The 25,343-nt window shown below is 37.8% G+C and overlaps 1 protein-coding gene across 3 annotated transcripts in view; it reads left to right on the forward strand.

Annotated features, from left to right (window-relative positions):
- Positions 1-11,881, forward strand: part of LOC115216776 — a 33,192-nt gene extending 21,311 nt beyond the window's left edge. For 2 of the 3 annotated variants that reach the window (XM_036506723.1, XM_036506722.1), the window contains 2 exons: positions 9,470-9,541; positions 10,790-11,881. In XM_036506723.1, the coding sequence (XP_036362616.1) occupies positions 9,470-9,541; positions 10,790-11,002 (285 nt within the window). In that variant the 3' untranslated portion in view covers positions 11,003-11,881. The remainder of the gene's footprint in view (positions 1-9,469; positions 9,542-10,789) is intronic. The other variant, XR_005001008.1, reaches the window with a different exon arrangement.
- The last annotated feature ends 13,462 nt before the right edge of the window (positions 11,882-25,343 follow it).

A 25,343-nucleotide genomic window follows, 5' to 3' on the forward strand; every position in this document is an offset into this window, starting at 1 on the left:
AAGAGGTCGATAGAATAAGTACTATGCTTACAAACAAAAAGTCCTAGGGTCAGTTTGTTCGACTAAAGGCGATGCTCCAGCATGGCCGCAGTCAGATGACTGAAACGAGTAAAAGAGTCTGGTTTCAAGTTGATGACCATTCTGCTCCAGACATTAGGGAAAATGCAAAGCAATGGAATTTTTTGGAACTCCTGAGGAATTCATTTGAAACTCTCTCCTAACCTGTCTTTGCACTACAATTGTATTTTCAAACTTCCAGCAGCTCTTGAGGACAAATTTTTTTTGTTCAAAGCTTTGACTGGCCCCACTTCATTATTTCTAATGGTTTAACCCGTATACCAGTGCAGCATAACCGGCCCATTTAAGAGTACCCTTCAATCATTGGGCAATAAACTGCGCTTGTGAAGACCTGTTAAGTCAAGTGAAGTTATTGTCGTGGCCAATAACAGTACCATCTGACAGGCACCCATGCCAGTGGCACATAAAAAGCATCCACTACACTCTCGGAGTAGTTGGTGTTAGGAAGGAACATAGCCAGATTGGATTGGATTGGAGTTTGGTGCAGCCTTCTGGCTTACCAACCCTCAGTCTTACCACACAGCTGCTCCTGCATATATATATATATATATATATGATGATGGATAGCTCAGTGGTTAGAGCATCAGGCCTTCAATTGTGTAGTTGTGATTTCAATTCCAGGTCCAGGCTGTGTATAGTGTTCTTGAGTAAGACACTTTATTTCACGTTGCTCCAATTCACTCAACTGTTGAAATGAGTTGCGACGTCACTGGTGCCTTTCCCTTTCCCTTGGATGACATCGGTGGCGTGGAGAAGGGAGGCTGGTATGCATGGGTGACTGCTGATCTTCCATAAACAACCTTGCTTGGACTTGTCCCTTGGAGGGGAACTTTCTAGGTGCAATCCTGTGGTCATTCATGATCAAAGGGGTGGCTGTATGGTAAGGAGCTTGCTTACCAACCACATGGTTCCGGGTTCAGTCACACTGCGTGGCATCTTGGGCAAGTGCCTTCTACTATAGCCTTGGGCTTACCAAAGCCTTGTGAGTGGATTTACTAGATGGAAACTGAAAGAAGCCTGTCATATACATATATATGTATATAAATGTGTGTGTTTGTTCTCCCCCCGCCATCATTTGACAAGTGATGCTGGTGTGTTTACGTCCCCATCAGTTAGCATTTTGACAAAAATAGACCGATAGAATAAGTACTAGGTTTGCAAAGAATAAGTCCTGGAGTCAATTTGTTTGACTAAAGGTGGTGCTCCTGCATGGCTGCAGCCAAATGACTGAAACAAGTAAAAGAGAGTAAAGAGTACACACACAAATATGGTTTACTGTTCTATTACAGTAAGATCAACAAAAAAAGCTGCTTTATCAATTGAGATTAAAGATCATTTAATATACACCATTGAAAAAAGAGCTACTAATAGCTTCATCTGTCAGAGATACAATAATTTGCCAGATGTATTTGAAAACTAGGACGATGGTCTATGAGGAAGTATGGGGAAAATAAGATATGATATCATATGACCTTTCAGTTAAAAAATAGGAAACCTAAAAGTTGACCTACGAAAATACACCCTCTGTTTCTTTTTTTAAAGAAATGTTAAATCTAGCACAGACAAGAAATCTGTAGCATTATTAAATAAATATTATAGAGATGTACTTGCATAGCAAGTGACCTGATCTGAGATCGTATGCTGAAACAAAATCAATTGCGGTGTGGAAGGTGTTTATAAGCAATTAAAAAAACACACAAATGCTGTTAGATTCACTTCAACATTTAGGTTTAATTTGCCAAAATATTTTCATTACTTTGAGACCACGACCTGATCACTGATAAAGTTCTGTGCTGCATAAATATTTCTCAGTAAACTACAAATACAGAGAGGTTTTTATAATGGACACTTGATAAACATTTCATAGAGCTGTTGAAGGTGATTACTGCTTGCAAGTCATACCAAGAGCCTACACACGGTTGTAACTGTTCACGAGAGCATGAGGTTAAGTCTAGGGAACCATCTAAGGAATCAACTTTGAAGAAATTAGTTGACACAGGAATTTTGAAGCCAAACAGGCCATCTTTTATCTTCAGAATGTTTCAATCATTAGACTCTGTCATGAAGAATTTTAGTTGACCAACGCAACACCGCTGCTTATTTTATTTTTAAGCCTGCCACTTCTAGTGATCTCTTTTGCCAAACTATCAAGTTATGGGGAAGTAAACGCATCAACACCAGTTGTCAATCAGTGCTGAGGGACAAGCATGGACACACATTCATTACATTTGGTTCTCATTGTGCCTTGTGGCACTTGAGGTGACAGCAAAATTATTCCACCTTCTAGCGCTGAGAGCATCCTTGACAGATTGTTCCATTGTTAACCCTCTGCTTTTAAGATCTTTTGTTATTGTTCTCTGCCACATGTTCTTTTACCTTGTGGAACCCATTGCAAAACGATCCTGACAACTGAGTTCAGTTTTTAGCGACAAACTTGACCCAGCCATTTCCATCTATACACACACACATAATGGGCTTCTTTCAGTTCCTGTCTACCAAATCCTCTCACAAGGCTTTGGTTAGCCTGAGGCTATAGTAGAAGATACTTTCCCAAAGTGCCATATAGTGGGTCAGAACCTAGAACCATGTGGTTGGGAAGCAAGCTTCTTACCACACAGCCATGCCTATATATATCTACCTATCTCTCTCTCTCTCTCTCTCTCTCTCTCTATATATATATATATATATATATATATATATATAATATATATATATATATATAGATAGATATAGGCATGGCTGTGTGGTAAGAAGCTTGCTTCCCAGAGGAATGCATAAGTGGGCTGGTTACACCTCTGACATAGGCCGTGAGGTTACAGTCTCACTTGGACTTGCTGAGTCTTCTCAAGCACAGCATATTTCCAAAGGTCCCGGTCACTAGTCATTGCCTCAGTGAGGCCCAATGTTCAAAGGTCATGCTTCACCACCTCATCCCAGGTCTTCCTGGGTCTACCTCTTGCACAGGTTCCCTCAACCGCTAGGGTGTGGCACTTTTTCACACAGCTATCCACATCCATTCTCGCCACATGGCCATACCAGCACAGTCGTCTCTCTTGCATACCACATCTGATGCTTCTCTCAAGGTACTTACACTCTGTCGAGTATGCACACTGACATTACACATCCAGGGGAGCATACTGGCTTCATTCCTTGCAAGCTTACACATGCCCTCAGCAGTCACGGCCCATGTTTCACTGCCATGTAGCATGGTTGTCCGTACACATGCGTCATACAGTCTACCTTTTACTCTGAGCGAGAGGCCCTTTGTCACCAGCAGAGGTAAGAGCTCTCTGAACTTTGCCCAGGCTATTCTTATTCTAGCAGCTACACTTTCAGCACACCTTCTCCCACTACTGACTTGCTGACCTAGGTAACAGAAGCTATCAACTATTTCTAGATTTTCTCCCTGGAATGTGCCAAAAGTTGTTCTCTGCACAATTTCAGTGTTTATTGCTCCTGACCATCTGCCACATACAAAAACTATCTTCCCAGTTAGCCATCCTTTGACATTGCTGCGCCTCTTATGTGTCCATAGCTTACACTGTGTACATCTTATAGAGTTTCTACCTACGCCTTTTCTACAGATTGAGCAGGGCCATCTACCTGAAGTGGTTTGTGGTTTGCCTACCTTCCTACTTATTAGGACTTTGGTTTTAGCTAGGTTGACTCTAAGGCCCTTCGATTCTAATCCTTGTTTCCACACTTGAAACTTCTCCTCTAGTTCTGATAGTGACTCAGCAATTCGAGCAAGGTCGTCAGCATAGAGGAGCTCCCAGGGGCAACCTGTCTTATATATTTATATATATATATATATATATAAAATTAGGGTTCAGCAAAAATTGCTGAATTATAAAATAATGTTTAAATTTACCATAAATGGTCCTTTTACATACTGAACACTGCTTGGTAAAATTATTAATTACTAATTAATTAATTAATTTTACCCTTATTATTATTGACTATATATATATATTGATATCGAATGCCATGCATCCTCTTCCAAGTAAGTTCTTTCAATCCATCTATCTGTCTATCTATCTATCTATATATATATGTGTGTGTGTGTGTATGTATGTATGTATACATATATATACATGATAATATATACACACACATATATGTATATACAAACACATGCATACACATTACATGAAATTAATGCATTCCAGCTAAAACTTGCCACCTGTCTTTGATTGCAATGTATTTCTTGTGTCTTCTCCTCTTTGTTGAATCGTTTGCTTTAAAACATGGCCTCGATAAAACAATGGAAGTTTTAGAAATTTTGAAGTAAGCTGAAAAAGAAAGTCGTGGATAGAATGAAGTAGTTTTAGTATGTAGCTGAGGGAAAAGTAGGGCAGCGTAATGGGTGTTTAAACCTCATGATAAAAGCTCTTGCTGGTGGCGGCGACGGCGGCGGTGGTGGTGGTTTGATATGAATACTAATTCTATTCTTGATCAAGTAGTTTGTAAAACAGCAATTAAAGATATATGAATAATAGAAAGATAAAATGGACTTAAACAGAACAGGAGAGAGTCCTTGAAGAGGTCACAATCATCATCATCATCATCATCGTTCTGCATTTGCTTTTGATGCTGGCATGGGTCGGACGGTTTGACCGAGGGCTGGCAAGCCAGAAGGCTGCACCAGGCTCCAGTCTGATCTGGCAGAGTTTCTACAGCTGGATGCCCTTCCTAACACCAACCACTCCAAGAGTGTAGTGGGTGCCTTTTACATGCCACCGGCACGAGGGCCAGTCAGGCGGTACTGGCATCGACCATGCTTGGATGGTATTTTTTGTGTACCACTGGCAATATTTAAGACAAAAGACACTAAAATAAAATAAAACAAAAATAGTACTATATTTAGTTGGCAAAAATAGAACAATAAAGTGTATTAATATTGTTGTCTTTTATCTTTCTCTGGCATGGCTGTGTGGTAAGAAGCTTGCTTCCCAACCACATGATTCTGTGTTCCATCCCACTGTGTGGCACCTTGGGCAAGTGTCTTCTACTACAGCTTTGGGCCGATCAAAGCCTTCTGAGTGAATTTTGTAGACGGGAACTGAAAGAAGCCAGTCGTGTGTGTTTGTGTTTGTGTATGTGCAGACATGGCTGTGAGGTAACAAACTTGCTTCCCAACCACATGGTTCTTGGTTCAATTCCACTGCATGGCACCTTGGGCAAGTGTCTTCTACTACAGCCTTGGGCCAACCAAAGCCTTGTGAGTGAATTTTGTAGACTGAAACTGAAAAAAGATAGTCATATGTATATGTGTGTGTGAGACTTTGTGTCTGCGTTTGTCCTCCACCACCACTTGACAACCGGTGTTGGTGTGTTTATGTCCCTGTAACTTAGTGGTTCAGTGAAAGGAACCTAATAGAATAAATACTAAAGAAAATATGTTCTAGGGCCAATTCATTCAACTAAAAATTCTTCAAGGTGACGCTCCAGGATGGTCACAGTCAAATGGCTGAAAACAAGCAAGAAAAAAGTAATGGGGGTGGGGATAGACAGCCCCTAAATTGCTGTGACTTCATTTACAGATGAACTTTGCAACAAAACTAATCATTGTTTTAAAATAGAAAAAAAACACCAAGAATCATGTTTGCGATAGATGTGCAAAACATGGAAACTCTTAGAAATTGATGGATTGAATGTGGTAAAGGTCATGTCTCTATTTGCCTTCCATGGGCCACTCAGTTCCTGATGATCCCAAGTCAGAAAATAAAAGAATGGCACACTATAATGGATGGACTTAGAGAAATGTTTCAACTATTAACCCTTTGGTGTTTAAACTGGCCACCTCATGGAGGCAAGGTGGCTGAGTTCCTTTCAAGAATTGGTCCTCATAGAGGCAAAGTGGCTGAGTTTCTCTTGAGCATTGCACCTCATAGAGGCAAGGTGGCTGAGTTCCTTTCAAGCATTGGGCCTCATGGAAGCAAGGTGGATGAGTTCCTTTCAAGAATTGGTCCTCATGGAGGCAAGGTGGCTGAGTTCCTTTAAGTGTTGGGCCTCACAGAGGCAAAGTGGCTGAGTTCCTTTCAAGCATTGGGCGTCAAAGAGGCAAACTTGCTGAGTTCTTTTTGAGTGTTGGATCACACAGAGGCAAACTTGCTGACTTCTTTTCCAGTATTGGACCTCACAGACTCAAACTGGCTGAGTTCCATTTGAGTATTGGGACTCACGGAAGCTAGGTCGCTGAGTTCCTTTTGAATGTTGGGCCTCACAGAGGCGAGGTGGATGAGTTTCTTTCAAGTATTGGACCTCACAGATGCAATGACCGAGACCTTTAGCTTTATGTTGTGCATGAGAAAAAGACCCATCAAGCTGAGCAAAATTGCAGTCATGTCAGATACTGGTGTCATGCAAATTGGCACCCATGCCAGTGACATGTAAACACACCCTGGTATCACACAAATGGCACCTATGCCAGTGACACATAATAGCACTTATTACACTCTAAGAGTAGTTGATGTTAGGAAGGGCATCCAGCCATAGAAAGCCATGGCAAATTGGACTGGAGTCTGGTGCAGCCTTCCAGCATGCCAGCCCAGTCAAACTGTCCAACCCATGCCAGCATGGACAACAGACATTAAATGATGATAATGATCTGAACTAAATATTCTATCAGTTTTTTGTTCAAACTAGCTTGATCCCACCTCTCACACCAAGCCTATTTTAAAAATAAACAATCACATCATTGAACTCTGAAAACTATAAGATAATACCTGTTTGTTTTGAAAGAATGAGAATAGATAAGCATAATAAATATTAAACGGAACAGGAAGTGTGGTGAAGGATTTAAGACAAAGGACATTAAAATAAGAACAATAATGAAGTTGTTCATTTGGCAAAAAAACAAAACGTGACCATCCCTGAAATAGAACAATAAAACATATGAAGATTGTTGTCTGGTATCTTTCTCTGCCACAATATGAACAGATATGGCTGTGTGATACCTTGGGCATGTGTCTTCTACTTTAGCCTTGGTCCAATCATCAGTAGCAGCATTTAACATCCGTTTTCCATGCTGGCATGGGTTGGACAGTTTGACTAAGGTCTGGAGACCTAGTGGCTGCACCAGACTCCATTCTGATCTGGCAATGCTTCTATAGCTGGATGCCCTTCCTAATGCCAACCACTCCGAGAGTGTAGTGGGTGCTTTTTATGTGCCACCAGCATGAGAGCCAGTCAGGCGGGCCTGGCATCGATCACGTTTGGTTGGTGCTTTTTACATGCCACCAGTACAGGAGCCAGTCAGGCAGAACTGGCATCAACCACATTCGGATGGTGTTTTTTACATGCCACCAGCACGGGAGCCAGTCAGAGGGCACTGGCCACAGCTACGATATTGGTTTTACTTGACTCAACAGATCTTCTCAAGCATATCATATCACACAATGCATCAGGGATACTCTTAATTAGGCCGGACATGCATGGCTGCGATCTCACTTTAGTTGCCGGGTTTTCTCAATCACAGCATATCTTCAAAGGTATCGGTCTCCTGTTATTGCCTCTGTGCAGCCCAATGCTTGAAAGTCATCCTTCACCACCTGATTTCATGTATTTCTGAGTCTACCTCTTCTACAGGTTCCTTCCACAGTTAAGTAGTGGAACTTCCTCACACAGCGCCCCTTATCCATACATAATACATAACCATACAAGCGCAGTCTCTCTTGCACACCACATTTGATGCTTCTTATGCCCAACTTTTCTCTCAGGGCACTTACACTCTGTTGTGTAGAATACTAAGGAGTTGAATCTGTCCTTTCCTCACCATCAATTTTGAATAAAAACTGGCCATCCACAGGGAAATGGCAAAAATTTTATCATTTCATTGATGTTTGATTTGTGGGGCTGAACCCAGAACCATGTGATTGGGAAGCTAAATTCTTACCACACAACCACACCTGCATCTACCAGAATGCTTTCCTCCCAAACCTGCTGGCAGACTAAATGAAAATCAATGAACCATCCCCCATGAATTATGGAAGGCTTCAATGACAAATACAATTTAAAGTTTTTAAATGTCCAAGGTTTATGTACCAAGGTCTGCTTTTTTTAATTCTTTTGTTGAAAATAGTCAGCTTCATTTCATTAGCCACAAAAAAACCTGTGTTCATTCTTTACTCTGTGATTGTTATGTAAAAGTGATTCAAAACCAAATTCCTGGATATGTAGTCAGACATCACAAGCAAACCACCCTAGTTTCACATGATTGGTCTGTTAACCAACCAATCAACATGAAGCGATGATGTGGACAGGTTTTCTCAAGCATTTTAAAATATAGCTTCCAGTCCCCTATAAAATCTGTTCAGCATACTTTTTTTATCAGCCAGATGACCCAGGAAGGTGACTAAGAGAGAGGACACAGATGATAGATGGCAGGAATCTCTGTCACCATGAATATAACACAGTTGTTTCCTCTTATGCTGAGCACACAGGTTGATGTATCAATAGCTTGCCAAGCAGTATCTCTCACTCCCAGTGTGTCATTATTGCTGTTGATATCTGTAAAAGACCGACACAGTTTGTCTTTTATGTGCAACAATAAATTCTTCAGTTAAATGTTTACAGGTGTTGTTCAATTACTTCTTTGCAGCCCAAGAAACATTTTCATTCATGGACCCAACCAGCCCACAACCTACAGACCGTGACAATTATTTCGCATGGCTGGCTACAACTTATTTCACATAAACTGGATTAAGCATTGTGGTGTGAGAGAGTGTGAAGGTCAATTTTTGCTAATGCTTTTCAGTGAGGATCAGTTTTTGCTGAAGTTTTTCAGCAATTCCTGAACCTGTTGGACCCAATAGCTAGAATCGGGGATGAATCTGTATCATGAGAGTGGAATAAGGTTGTCCTTTCAGCATTCAGTTTATTCTCTCAAATGCATGCATATACATCATTGTCATCATTTAATGTCCACTTTCCATGCTGGCATGAGTTGGACGGTTTGACTGAGGGCTGGCAAACCAGGAGGCTACACCAGGCTCCAATCTGATCAGGCAAGGTTTCTACAGCTGGATGCCCTTCCTAATGCCAACCACTCCAAGAATGCATTGCTTATTTCATCACATTGTTTTGAATTAATCCCGCTTCATCTCATAGCTTTGAGATTTCATTGATGTGATTGTTTATTTTCAGAATGACATTGCAGAGTAGGTGTGAGATGTCTGATCTGGTCAGTTTGAACATAAAACAGACAGAATATATAGGCTGAATATGGCTGATTTGAATACTAAGGAGTTAAGAATGTTCCAGAAGTTCTCGAGTATCTCTCTGACACAGGACTCCATCAATTTCTTGAGATCATCATTGACAATATCTGAGCTGCAGTATTCTTAAATCTGAACATTTAGAATTTTTCTTTTTTCTGTCTTTGATACAGATGAAACATACCCACCAGCTGCTTCCAGTTCCATCTGAATTTTATGTACAAAGGATCCTGCAACCTTTAGAAGTTTGGCAATTTTCTAAATCACTTCATTCTGTAAACATGGCAACAATGAATGCATGCCTTTTAATTTCTTGTGTTTGTATTTTATCTGCCATGGGGTATTTGAAAGAAAATAATCTTGTAACTGGTTTGAAGATAGTAATATACTGAGAATTAAGTGTCCTCAAACACAATCAAGTATGGTAAGCACCCTGATGGAATAACTTTCTTCCTCTACGAGAGAGGCAGATCACAAATGAGGGATATGGCATCTTCTCTGGTTCCTGTCCGGCTGCATTACTTGCAACCCTGGATATTGATACCCGTAACACAAAGGAGCAGAAGATAAACAAACACAGGAGCATAACTGGACATTATCAGTTTGTGCTGGCTGCCGTCAAAACCTTGGGTGTTCTCAGACCCCACACTACCTGTTTTCTCCATAAAATTGGGGTGACTGTTGGCTCCCTGAGAAATGAGCCCTGCAAAATGGACTGAATGTTACAGTGAGTGCTGCTGGTCATTCTCCATGGCAATGCCTTTGCAATCATGTCCACAAGGTGTGACTGAAGAAGCCGTTGGCTCTGGGGGTGGGGTACAACCCATTTCCCCGTCCCCCGTTCCCGTCCCCATCTGCTGCTTAATCTCCCAGCACGTTTTTTTTTTCCTTTTATTTTGTTTCTTTGGTGAGGTTACTATGAGTTTTTTCTCCATAATTTGATCTTTTATACAGGGTGGGGCCAAAATTCACGACTCACTAATTAGTTTTATTTCTTAATATGCTTATTTTATTGTTATTGTGTTAGTCTTTTACTCTTTTATTTGTTTTGGTAATTTGACTGCGGCCATGCTGGAGCACCACCTTTAGTCGAAGAAATTGACTCTCTCAACTTATTCTTTGTAAGCCTAGTACTTATCCTATCGGACTCTTTTGTCAAACTGCTAAGTTATGGGGCCATGAACACACCAACATCGGTTGTCAAGCAATGGTGGGTGGGGGACAAACACAGACACACACATACATACACACTTACACATACACACATACACACACACACACATATACGACGGGCTTCTTTCAGTTTCCGTCTACCAAATCCACTCACAAGGCTATAGTAGAAGACACTTGCCTAAGGTGCCACACAGTGGGACTGAACCCGAAACCATGTGGTTGGTAAGCAAGCTACTTACCACACAGTCACTCCTGCACATGTTTAAATTTATTATTTTATTTGTTAATATGCATAATAGGTTTTTTTAAATTTTTTCCAGAATGTGATTGACCCCATGGCACATTCTCTGCCAAGCTTGGAGAAACGTGTTCAATGTGTGAGATTACTTGCTAAAATGGATAACATTACTGCAGTGTGCAGAGTAATGGAAGCAACTTATGGGCCACCAGCATCTATGAAAAAGACTTTTGCTAGGATTAACAAGTCATTTGATGAAACAGGTAATGTTGTGAACCGAAAAAGACCAGGATGACTAAGATCTGTTTGAACAAATGAAAATAAAGAACACTTGAGAACAAAAATCCTAGTCATCAGGACATTTATCAGATCCAAACATTTCAAGGACTTCTTTAAGATGCTTGCTCCATAATACGAATCTGTATCCTTAAATCCCTTGTTTGATTCATGGATTAATGGAGGATGATCCAGATTGTCGCTTGCAGTTCTGCAAACTGCAAGATGACCCAACATTGGAAGAACATATTTTCTGGACTGACATGTCAAAATTTTACGTTTCAGGGTCTGTTGTTTGGCATACATGAAATCCACAAATCACGAATGAGTATGACCACAAGAGTTCTGGCATAATGGTGTAGGCAGGTGTGAGTTACAACAGACACATGGGGGCCATTGTTTATAGAAGGTGGCGTAAATGAGGTCTCGTATCTGAAACTTTTACAAAACCAAGTTCTCCCTAAGTTAAAAGAACAAGAAGGCTTTAAAGAATTATGGTGGCAGCAGGGGGTACTCCCCAACATTATTCACTGGCTGTCCATGACTGGCAGAATGAAATTTTCCTTGATTGTTGGATTGGGAAGTGAGAGCCTATCGAGTGGTCAGCTTGCTCATCTGATTTAACACAACCAGGCTTTTTTTTGTGGGATTATCTAAAAGACCGTGACTATCATCAGAAGATTAACAGTCTTGAACATCTTAAACAAGTTATTATCCAAGAATATGAAACAATGCTGGTAGACATGTGTCATAAAGCATGTTAAGTGTTTCAATATGGTTTCAAACCAGTGTTGCAGCAGAAGGAGGCCCAGTTGGCCATGAGATGGAAAACTAATTTAACTAAACCATGCGTTCGTTAACTTTGTACGTGAGCATATTAATAAATATATCTAACATGAGAGTCATGAATTCTGGCCCACTTTGTATTTTTAATGTTTTTTTATTTCTTTTTTTCCTGTCAAAATATGTTGATAAAATGTGTCCCAGTAAAGCAAATAAAAAAAATTCAAATATCGTAAAAGCACCCACTACACTCTTGGAGTGGTTGGCCCACTTATGCGTACCTTTCCTTCATTGGACACTAAAGTCTGCTTGTGAAGACCTGTTGAGGCAAGTGAAATCGAAATCGAATTCAATGACTGACATCCATGCTAGTGGAGCACTAAGGGCACCATAGGAGCGTGATCATTTCCAGAGCAACAAACTGGCCTCCATGCTAGTGGCACATAAAAAGTACCATTCAAGCGTGATCATTACCTGCGTTGCCTTACTGGCACTTGTGCTGGTGGCACGTGAAAAAACATTCGGGTGAGGTTCTTGCCAGTACTTCTGGACTGGCTCCTGTGCAGGTGGCACATAAAAAGCACTATTTGAGCATGGCCGTTGCCAGTACTGCTTGACTGGCCCTCATACCGGTGGCACATAAAAGCACCCACTACACTCTTAGAGTGGTTGGCATTAGGAAGGGCATCCAGCTGTAGAAACTCTGCCAGATCAGATTGGAGCCTGGTGCAGCCATCTGGTTCGCCAGTCTTCAGTCAAATCATCCAACCCATGCCAGCATGGAAAGCGAACGTTAAATGATGATGATGATGATGTATTAATACACCAACCATAACACAGAAAGAAATTAACAGAATTACAATTCAAAAAAGAAAAGAACAAGACAAAAATTTGAGAGAAATTGTTTTTATTTTTTATTATATATATATTTTTAATTAATTTTTTTAATGTTAATATTATTATAATTATAATTATTATTATTGTATATATATATATATATATTTCATATTTATAGCTATTTACAAGTTGTTGGGTTACAAGTTAACTTTTAGCTGGATGGGGTAATTTTTTATACTCATTATTATTATTATTATTCTTTACTGTTGGGTAGCCGCAAACTATACTGTATAAACTGATCAATGTCATATTGGTGAACTGGGCAGAATGACCACTAGGTGGACGCAGGGCACGATGTCTGATATCAATTAACACATAAAGAAAGAAAAATACATTATGACGCCTTTCATTAGAATGATTTTAGTCAGCCGTAGGAAATGGCTATTTTTTAAAAATGTTACTTTGATGTGTGTGTGTGTGCGCGCGTGTGTGTGTGTATATGTATGTATATATGTATGTATGTATATATGTATGTATGTATATATGTATGTATATATATATGTATATATGTATGTATATATGTATGTATATATATATATATATTTATGTATATAGAAAAAAGTAAGAGTGGGCGAAGAAACAGACTTCTTCATCCACATTCAAACACACTTTCTAATCTGCGGCAAATTGTCTTGATATATATATAAAGACAAAGATAGGGAGAAAGAGCAGTTTAAGCCAAACAGACTTTTTTCCTTGGTACGAAAATACCAAGGAGAAAAAAGTCTGTTTGAATTCATTTTATCTTTATTTCTAAAAAACAATGGCCATTCAACACATTGGAGTTTGACTTTAACTGCTCTTTCTCCCTCTCTTTATAAATATATATATATATATATATATACAAGCAGTATAGCCTGGGTTTGCTTGGGATTAAGTTAGGATTATTAAGCTAATCAAGTCCTTTATTTCAGACCAAACTGAATAACATCAATGTCAAATTTGAGCGAAATCTGTTGAAATTGGTAAACTTTTGGCTGAAAATGAGTTGCAGACAACTTGATTGGGTAATCCCATAAGGAATCGGTTTATCGATTTTTTCCATTCATCGATTTTTCTTTTTTTCGTTTTTGGAGAACTTAAAGCATTCAAAGATCCCATGAATCCTAAGTAATGCTGGCATCAAGTTTGAACAAAATACAACAAAATTGGTAAAAGTTATGGTTGAAAATAGGATGTAGCCTATTTTAGTGGGAAGTCCTATAAGGAATCAGTTTATCGATTTTTTATTTTAACCTGATTAAATGGAAAACTCCATAAGGAATAAGTTTATTGATTTTTCACCACAAATAGGACTTAACCGAACACAATATTGCTGATTCAAAAACATCTATATTTATACTTTAAAGTTGGTTTTCACACCCGACCCAGTTCTGTTGCGACAGGAGCGCGTGGGTTGGGAGTTTGGTCAGCAGAGGTGATCACGTTGCACATGCCAGCCCTTTGAAAACACTACCCCCATCATCTAACCCTCTTTTACCCATATATATACATATATATATGTATATATGTGTATATAATATATATATATATATATAATATATATATATATACATACATATATATATATATGTGTATATATATTACATATATATACATGATAATATACACATACACATACAAACATGTATGATGATGATATACACACACACATATCTATATGTGTGTATATATATATATATATATATATATATATATATATATATATATATATATATACAGGTGCATACACATTATATGTAGTTAATACATTCTATCTCATTAGTGAATTATGATGGTAACAATGTCTTCAGTCAGTGACAATAACAACAACTACAACACCTGCCACAACCACCTTCCCGCTTTCTCTCTCCTCTCTCTTTCTCAGTCTTTCTCTCCTCCTCTTTTCTTTCTTCTTTATATACAGGTGAAATTATTTAGAATCTGCCTTCAATTATAATCAGTAAACATTAAATTATAATTAAATTTTATATACAAAGGAATAACAACATAAATAACAACAACAAAAAATAACAAAAAGCAAACAAAAGCTGCAATTAACAAAACAACAATATTTGAAACAAACCACATGGTTCCAAGTTCAGTCCCACTATGTGGCACCTTGGGCAAGTGTCTTCTACTAAAGCCTCAGGCTGACCAAAGCTTTGTGAGTGGATTCGGTAGATGGAAACTGAAGGAAGCCTGTCATATATAATACATATAATATATGTGTGTGTGTGTGTATGTTTGTGTCTCTGTTTGTACCCCACCCCAACATCACTTGAAAACCGATGTTGGTGTATTTATGTCCCTATAACTTAGTGGTTCGGCAAAAGAAACCAATAGAATAAGTACTAGGCTTACAAAGAATAATTCCCGGGGTCAATTAGTTCGACTAAAGACGGTGCTCCAGCATGGCTGCAGTCAATAGACTGAAACAAACGAAAGAATAAAAAAATTATAAATCATGATTATTTCTGACCTTGGCCCCAGGGCCACAGATTTTGAGGGAAATATGGTCAATGAATTATATTGATCAGTCAACATATGAAAAGTACCGTATTTTAACGTGTATAAGGAACCCCCTAATTTTGGGGGCTAAAAATTTGGAAAAGGCTTTGTAAGGGATTATAATACTATCCATGTATAAGAAACTCCCATATTTTTTTAACCTAATTTTTGACAAAAAAGGGTTTCTAATACATGTTAAAATATGGTATTTATTTTATTAACTTCCACCCAACAGAAAAGGTAACTGTAAAGTCGGCCCTGATAGGGTTAGAACTCAGAATCGATCAGGTCAATTGTAAGGAGTTCTGATATAGGTATGCAAGCAGAAATTTGGTGAGGGATGGGGACAGTTGATATCAATCCCAGTACTTTATTTTATCAAAACCCCAGAAGGATGAAAGCTAAAGTCAACCATTGCAGAATTTGAACTCAAAATATATAATAGTCGTAGCTGGTCTTTCTACAACAGGCACAAGGCCTGAAACTTGCGGGGAGGAGGCTAGTTGATTACATCAACCCCAGTTTGTAACTGGTATGTATTTTATTGACTCTGAGAGGCTGAAAAGCAAAGTTAACCTTGGTGGAGCTTGAACTTAAATTTCTAAAGAGCTGGAAAGAATACTTCTAAGCATTTTGTCTAGCACGCTAACAATTCTACCAGCTGACTGCCTTAATAACAATAATAATAATAATAATATAATAATAATAATAATAAACAAACTATGCTTGATCATAGATATAGCATGCCCAGCTGACAACAAGGTATGCGATAAGGATGAACGAAAAGTCGAGAGATATGACAGGTTAGCTTGGGAAGTTAAGCAGTCGTGGTTGATGAAAAAGGTAGCAGTAGTACCAATAATTGTCGGAGCCCTAGGAACAGTGAGCAAAAATCTCGAGAAGTACGTGGAACAAAGTGTCTGCAATAAGGGTGGAGCACTTGCAGAAAACAGCACTTGCTTGGAACTGCTGGAATACTCCGGAAGGTGCTCGAAAAATAAGAGGTGTTACCTTAGTTCAATGGTAGTGAACAGCTGACTCTGTAGTACATCCCCAGTGTTAGAAGCTGTGCAAAGGCAATTATAATAATAATAATGATGATAATAATAATCCTTTCCATTAAAGGCACAAAGCCTGAAATTTGTGTGGAAGGTTTAAGTTGATTACATCGACCCCAGTTTGTAACTGGTACCTCACCACCTTTCAAATTTGCACCATATTCTTTTCTACTCTGGGCACAAGGCCCAAAATCTTTTGGGAGAGTCCAATAGATTAGATCAACCCCAGTACACAACTGGTACTTAATTTATTGACCCCGAAAGAATGAAAAGCAAAGTTGACCTTGGTGAAATTTGAACTCAGAACGTAAAGACAGACAAAATACCACTAAGCATTTTTCCTGGCATGCTAATGTTTCTGCTAGCTTGCCACCCTCATCTATAATAATGATATTAATAATAATGATTTCAAAATTTGACCCTAGGCTAGCAATTTTGGGAGAAGTCCTAAGTCAATTAAATCAGCCCTAGTGTTTAACTGATACTTATTTTGTTGACCCCCAAAAAGATGAAAGGCAAAGTTGATCCTGGCAGAATTTGAACCCAGAACATAAAGATGGACAAAATATCGCTAAGCATTTTTCCCAACATGCTAACAATTCTGCCATCTTGTTATCTTAATAATATTGGGTTGGTGCACAATATTTGGGGCTGTTTTCAACAAATTTTATTCAACAAAAGCATTAACAATATTTAACAAAAACATCTTTAAATGACGGTAATTTTTTTTTTCATAAAAATGTGTATTGAAAATCATATCCACATTCGTCATATTGGCTTCCACCACAATAATGCATACCCACATGTTGAGCATCATGTTGTTGAATCTATAGCCAATAAGTGCTGGGAACTGCTTCCTCATCCGTCATATTCTCCCACAGAAGCACCTACAGACTATCATGCCGATCGATCGCTGAAAAATTGGCTCACGAACAAAGTTTCTGATGACTTGGTGGCCACCATCGAAGTGTGGATTGCCTCTAAGAACAGCAACTTCTTCGCCTGTGGAATTGACCATTTGCCAAGCAAATGGGAAGCAGTAATTGAAGTAGATAACGAATATGTTCCAGAATAATTATTTTAAAATGTTTTTGTTACATGTTGTTATTGTTTTTGTTGAATAAAATTTGTTGCAAAAATCTGCAATAAGAGGTGCTACCTTAGTTATAATTTCACCAACCCAATTATAATTATAATTCACCAACCCAATTATAATTTCAGTAATTTGTCTCACCTATTCCTGATGTTAGTTGTGTGTCACCCTGCAATTTCACAATAATTAAGATTCAGTAATTAGAAAAATAAGCGTGGTTAGGAAGTTCGCTTTGTAAACATGGGGTTTCTGGTCCTTTTCCCCAGTGTGGGACCTTCTACAATAGCCCCAGTTTTATTAATACCTTGTGAACTGTTTGGAAGCCCATCGTATGTGTGTGTGTGTATTTGTGTTTGTCTCCTCACCATTGTTTGTCAACCAGTGAGGGTTTGTTTATGTCCCTGCAACTTTGTGATTCGGCAAAAAAGAGACCAATAGAATAAGTACCAGACTTTGAAAAAAAAAACCCTGGGGTTGATTTGTTCTACTAAAGCCCCTTCAAGGTGCTGCCCCAGCATGGCCACAGTCCAATGACTGTAACAAGTAAAAGATAAGAGATGTTAATTAAAAAATCTTGGTCATTAGCTATTTTGGGAGAGAGGACTAGTCGATTACATCGACCCCAGCACACAACTGGTACTTAATTTGTCGACCCCAAAAGGATGAAAGGCAAAGTCGACCTGAATGGAATTTGAACTCAGAACATAAAGACAGACGAAATACCACTAAGCATTTCACCCGGTGTACTAACATTTCTGCCAGCACGCTGCCTTTCAGAGACAGAATATTCTTTTCTATTTTAGGCACAAGGCCTGAAATTTTGGGGGAGGGGGCCAGTCGATTAGATCGACCCCAGTACACAACTGCCAGCTCACTGCCTTTTTAGTTATTCTATATTAAATAAAATCTTTTACCAGGCTGATGTTGTTGTTAGTGTTGCTGATGTTTAGCCTGAGGTTAGTTATGTCTGAGCAAATTATAATCAAATGATGATCCAGGCATAACGAAGCCATCTATATGATATATCACTAATTACATTGCTCAATGTGTTCTTCTTTTTTAAGATGATAAAAATGCGAGATTTGGCAGCTATTTCTAGCACATCGAACGACCATGTAGAGGTTCTCTCACTGATTCAGTCAGGAAATTGCATGCATGCATCCGTGAAGATATTGGCTGAGGAGGAGGAGGAAGGTTGCTGGGTAGCAGAAGTGGGATGGGGGTGGGTGGGTGAGGGTCATCTTAGTTTGTGGTCTTAAGAGTTTAAATCTGAGGAAATGGCAAGAGAAGGCATTTTGAAGTTTAAAAAAAGTTTGGATGTGTGTGTATATGATGGATGTGCTTCTATTTGTGTGTGTGCATGAGAATGAGTAAGTGTGCATGTGTATATGTGTGTACACATGAGTGTGTGTGTATGCATGCGAGTGAGTATGTGTGTTTGTGTGGGTGTGTGTGAATAATATTTTCTGTGAGACTGTGTGTGCGCGCGAGTGTGAAGATTTTGGTCTATGTGTGTGCATTTGTGCATGTGTGTGCGTGAACCTAAGTCTACAAGGTGTTCTGAGTCAGTGCATGAGTGTATGAGTGTGTGCATAATGTATCTAGGACTATATTAAACAATGTAACAGTCCTTCTTTAAGACAGTAAAGGTTATGCTTCAATAGGCCATAGCTGCTATGTCAAGCAGGTGGAGTGACCTCCCTCCCATCCCCTCTCCATCCTCACGTCTGTATTTTACTTTGGCACTTCAACTCACAGAAGTACCCCACCTACTCCTTAACATGTTGGCTCCCACATGTCCAGCAGGTGGGTCATGGTGGTATATATTAAGCGAGCCCCTCCCGATCCACCAGTCGGTCATTTTTTAATCTCTTTCCGATGGGCTTTCTGAGAGATATGGTATGCTGTAAAAATATTACACCACTCATGTCAAAATTAAAATATCGTATTGGGACCCTGGGATAAAACGTAAAATGAGGTCCAGGAGCCAATATGTTAATATGTAGGGTGTGAGAGGGCAGGTGAATTTTGAGAGAGGTCGTTAACCCTTTTGTTACCAACCTGGCTGAAACCGCCTCTGGCTCTGTAGTACAAATATCTTGTTTTCAAACGTTTTGAATTAAAATCTTCCACCAAACCTTAATCACAATGTTTGTTCCTAACACTAGCTGAATGATAACTAAGTTATTTTAATAAATTCTTTGTTATATTTAAAATCAGTTGAAAGAAACACAGAGCATCTCAAAATAAATACAGTAACGAAAGTGTTAAGCTGGTTGGGGCATGGTTTTCTAGCCAATCAGATTTGAGTGCAATGCGTTGGCTGACATTCAGTACCTCATAAAATATGTCCTGATATGAAATGGCAGCAACATATGACAAATGGAGACCTGCTCAAAGTCAGCAAGATCAGGCAAAGGTGTCAGCAACTATCTGGTCACTGTGTGTGCCACCCTGAACTGGAATCATCCAAATTAAGTCTTGTCGAATCCACTTTCTGGTGATGCAGGAAGAAGAAAACATCATCATAACACTGGCCTGGAATATATCTATGACCTAGTGGCAGTGATGATGAATCGAAGAGTGTGGTGGATAGACTCTCTTGCTGTGGCCTGGGTTGGAACCCGACCATAATAATTATAATGTGTTGCTGTACCAAGTAAAAGAATTGCACTAAACTATTCTGAAGGAAATTTGGCTGTTATTTCTAGCTGTTCAAGAGACTGTTTAAATCAGTGATTCTCAACTGTGGCTTCCAAGCATCCTTCTGATGACCTTCAAACATCCTTCCTGTGGTCCCTGACAGTTTTCCCTCTACAAATACAATAATTTTTTTTTTCTTTAACTGACTTGAGTTTTACTTTTTTCAGTGTCGCCCCCTAAAAAAAATCCATTTTTGAATCTGACCCAGATATTAATAAGGTTACGAATCACTGGTCAAAAACTCCCTTTTAATGGTATTGACAATGATGATGACGATAGTAGTGGTGGTGGGGATAGTGGTGGTGTTGGTGATAGTAGTAGTGGTGGTGATAGTGGTGGTGGTGATAGTGGTGGTGTTGGTGGTGGTGGTGGTGGTGATGATAGCTGTGGTAGTGGTGATGATAGTAGTGGTGGTGCTGGTGATAGTAGTGGTGATGGTGATAGTGGTGGTGATGGTGGTGGTGCTGGTGCTGGTGATAGTAGTGGTGATGGTGATAGTGGTAGTGTTGGTGATAGTAGTGGTGGTGGTGGCGATAGTGGTGGTGGTGGTAGTGGTGTTGGTGTTGGTGGTGATAATAGTGGTGGTGGTGGTAGTGTTCCTTTCTGTGAAAGAGCGTAAGCTCGAAACGTTAAAGGTTTTTAAACTTCCCAAGCGTTATACTAATACATCTCTTTGTTTTCTACACCACCTGTCTTCATCCTTTGTTTTTTTTTGTGAATTCTCCCTATATATATATATAATATATATATATATATATATATATTTAAGAAGGTGAATGAATTATCCTAGTATGGATAATTCGGTTAACCGATACCTGGGTAGCAAATTCACGTCGTTCGACTCCATTCTTTCATTTATTTATATATATATATATATATATATGTATATATATATATATATATATATATATATATTATATATATATATGTATGTATATATATGAGTTTATGTAATTGTTGATAAATTTCCTTCTGGATTGTTCCAGAATGAAGCATGATAATGTCATGTGGGTAATTCAAATAGTTTGCCTGTTATGGCATTCATCTTCATTCATCGTTTAATATCCGCCTTTCATGCTGGCATAGGTGGGATGGTTTGACAAGAGCCAGCCAGGCAGAAGCCTGTGCCAGACTTCAGTGACTGTTTCGGCAGGATTTTTACAGCTGGATGCCCTTCCACATGCCAACCACTCTGCTGAGTGGACTTAGTGCTTTTTATATGGCACAAGAACAAGCAAGGTCAGTTTTGGTAAGGTTTTTACAGCTGGATGCCCTTCCAAATGCCAACCACTCAGCAGAGTGGACTTGATGCTTTTTAAATGGCACCTGCACTGACAGGGCCACCAAGTACTTGCAAGACAAAAAAAAAACTCTTTTGGGAGGGGAGGGGGCATTGGAGGAGGTGATCTTGTGTCAGATGATGAGAGGTTAGAGTGAGGCAGAGAGACAAGGTGTCTTGCTGTAGAGGAAGTACAAGGTCACTTGGCCAGGGAGAGAGAGAGAGATATCAGGAATGAAGATAGAAATAAGTGCGCAGTCACAAAGGAAATCCAGTAAGTAAATACATAAAGAAATGAGCAAAAGAAATAAAGAAAAATAGAAAGAATGGGATCTTGTGTGTGTAAATATGATTTGAAAAATTTACAGCTTATGATTGAAGTCTGTTGCTATGATACAGCATGTACACACACACACACACACGTATATATATATATATATATATATATATATATATATAGTACATACACTTGCTCACATGCACATGCACTCACATGTGTACACACACACATACATATACACATTTACATACATAATATGTACATATATATATACAAGCACGTACATACATACATACGTACATACATACATACATGTATACACGGTAAGTAGATTAATGTAAAGAATGGGTGTTGAATAAAATATAAAGATAAGATAAAGAAAAATAATAATGATAAAACAAGAGCACTCATAGAGTGCAAACCTCCACCAAGGCAACACCAACGTCCTCTCAACGATTAGCCAGAGATGATTTTTAAAATGAGAATATCTGAAATGAACGCGACTGCTCTCACAAACAAGAATGCTAAAAATGAACCCAACCACTCTCAAAAATTAAGCAAAAAACAGGAAGAATAATCCACAATCCTTGTCTGGTACTGGATCGACTCCAAAATTTAATCTATTCATGCCAGTCCTGAAGCCAAACATCCCTGAAAGTTTTATCGAATCTATCCAGCGGTTCCTGAGATATCTTGTCCACGGATGGACAAACAAACAAACACAACTGAAAATAATACCTCCACCTTTACTAAGGTGGAAGTAATAAACCAATCCTTGTTTTCTTTTTCTTTCTCCTTCTTATTACATGTATATATGCACATATACACATACTCGTACATATATACACACACACACTCGTACATATATACACACACACATATATATATGTATATGCAATCACACACACATGCGCATGCGTCTACGTACATATGTATATTGGTATGTGTATGTGAGTGTGTGTGCGTGTGTGATGTTATGCAAAAGGTTTCTTTCTTTTTTTCTCTTTTTATCTCTTATTTATTTATCTGTGCATTTGTTCATTGGACGCCTTAACAGGAAAACTATTTGGATTATCCACATGACATTACCATGATTCATTCTAGAACAATCCAGAAGAAAATTTATCAACAACTATATAAACTCACAGGCCTTTGACCTGCAACGAGTTTGATAAATGCCAATGCACAAAACTCTCAGATCCTGAGTCACTCTGTTGTTTCTGCTAAATATTAATAAAAACATTATTATATATATGTATGTAGTATATTATACTTATATATATATAAATATGTATGTATGTATATGTATATATATTATATATAGATATATATATATATATATATATATATATATAGTATATATATATATATATATATATATATGTATATATATAATATATATATATATATATATATATATATATATATATATATATATGTATGTATATATATGCATATATATATATATATATAATATGCATATATATATATATTATATATATATATATTTATAATATATAGATATATATATATGCAATAATTACAAAGTGAGATAGGGGTTTGAGTGTAACCCGCTATGGGATATCATTATCCAATATACTGCCAGAAAGTACCTAAAGGCTAATACATAAATGCTAAGAATTGCAATGCAATTAATTCATTTATTTCTTATTTTGTATATATGCACACACACATATATATATATATATATATATATATAATACACACATACATTATATTCTACATTGAACATACATATAAACATTCTACATGTAAATATATTATAAATATTTTGTATGCATATTAATATAATACATATTATATATATTGTGGTTATGTATCATGGTTATGTATCATGGTTATGGTATATGTGTGTGTGTGTGTGTGAGATACATGTTTATTGATTGTGAGCAGGGTCAAACTCAAAAATGCAAGGAGACATAACTACCACAAGACATTGTGTCTGTTGCTCAACCGATTCTTCATGATACAGTGTCATATACAGCACAGTTGCAAGTAAAAACTGAAACAATTTGGACAATTATCAATGGAGATTCCATAACAGGGCTGGAGTTGAAAAAAAATGTATTTCAGACATATTGAACTGTAATCAATCATGGTTTGTTCACTGTTACTGTTTGTAACATATATACAGTGAACATCTTAATCTGTGAATTGTTCATTTATGCTAAAGCTTTCAACATAATGAACATCTAAAAATCAATTGAGATTTTCTCAGTGTGTTACTGTTTGTATAAACATAATAAACATCTTTAAAAAATCGTGAACATTGTTCACTATGTTACTGCTTGTAACAGCTCTTCATGAAGTTACTATTTTGTAACATAAATTGTGAACATAGTGAACATTGAGACAATGTTCACTGTACCACTGTTTGTAATGGACATAGTGAACGTTGTAATCAGTTGTGATTTCTTCACTTTGTCAGTGTTTGCAACATAAGACAGTGAACACAGTGAACATTTGGATAGGTCCACCATATCACTTTGTAACATTACAAGCAGTTTTGTTGTATGTTTTTGTTATGATTCTTTTATGTGAGACTTTTATTTGATGGCTCTGGAGTTGTTTATAGATTTCATAGGATTGTCATTATAAGCAGATTTGGATTAACCAAGTTAAAAAAAAAAAAGGAAAAAACATGTTTAGGGCATAGAGGAAAGGCTATTTTGTAGAGGTTTCCTTTTCTTTTTTACAATTCCAGATTTCCCAGCTGACACGTTGCCCCAACTAAAGGAGTTGGAAGTTAACACCTTTCCCTGTTTCTTTAGTTATAAGTGAATCTTTTGCTTGCAAGTATAACTGTTATTTACTGATGAATAAATAGAGGCATCTGTTGGTCCATGATGACAATGAATTTACGTATGATTGTGTGGCATTGGGTTAAACAGTTGGAGTCAGATTATAAGTTGCTGTGTCCAGAAAATTCTTTGTAAACATCATTGAAACAAGAAAATTTGCTGTAGGAAAATTTGCTGTATGGACAATGATGAAGTGTAATTATATCAGGATTTTTGAAAATTAAAAAAAGAGAGAGTGATAAAAAGGTTTTATAAAAAGCATTAAAGAGACAAGTCTTTATTGAATGTTAAACAGTAAAATGAGGTGATGAGGTCATTTAAAACCTATGAAAATTCCAAGCAATGCTGTGTAAATAATGTACTTTTTTGCTGTGGATTGTATTGAAGCATTTGTTTCTAAAGTCTTGCATTAATATTATTATACTTTTTCTTCATCTCTGCTGCATCTCCTCAATATAAACCACAATTTTTATTTTTTGCTAAACTCTTTTCCTCATATAATATGCTTTATTATTGTCCATATGGTGAATTTTTCTAATGATGAATTTTCTTATTTGGCAAAATTTCTTACAGCAAATTTTCCTATAACCATTAATTACCTATACATATGAATCTCACCTCTCTACATAGTTGATGTTTACCCAAAGGAAAGGCTCCTGACTTGGGCAGAAGTGGGCTTTGAACAAGTGCCATCACAGGTGTTGGTGACAGAATTCAAAGAGCCAGAACGGATAGCACAAAATATTTTGCCTGATTTACCAATCCATTGCCTCGGATTGGCTCATAGTTAATCAATCCCCCAAAAGACAAAAAAAAAAAAAAAGATTAGAAGGCAAAGTTGACTTTGACATAATTTGAACTCAGTGTGCAGAGAATTGTAACAAATACCCCAAGGCATCCTGCTTGACCCTTTAACATATCCACCAATCCACTGCCCTGGATTGGTGCTTTTCAT

The sequence above is a fragment of the Octopus sinensis genome, linkage group LG10 (genome assembly GCF_006345805.1).
Source record: "Octopus sinensis linkage group LG10, ASM634580v1, whole genome shotgun sequence".
Lineage (NCBI taxonomy): Eukaryota > Metazoa > Mollusca > Cephalopoda > Octopoda > Octopodidae > Octopus > Octopus sinensis.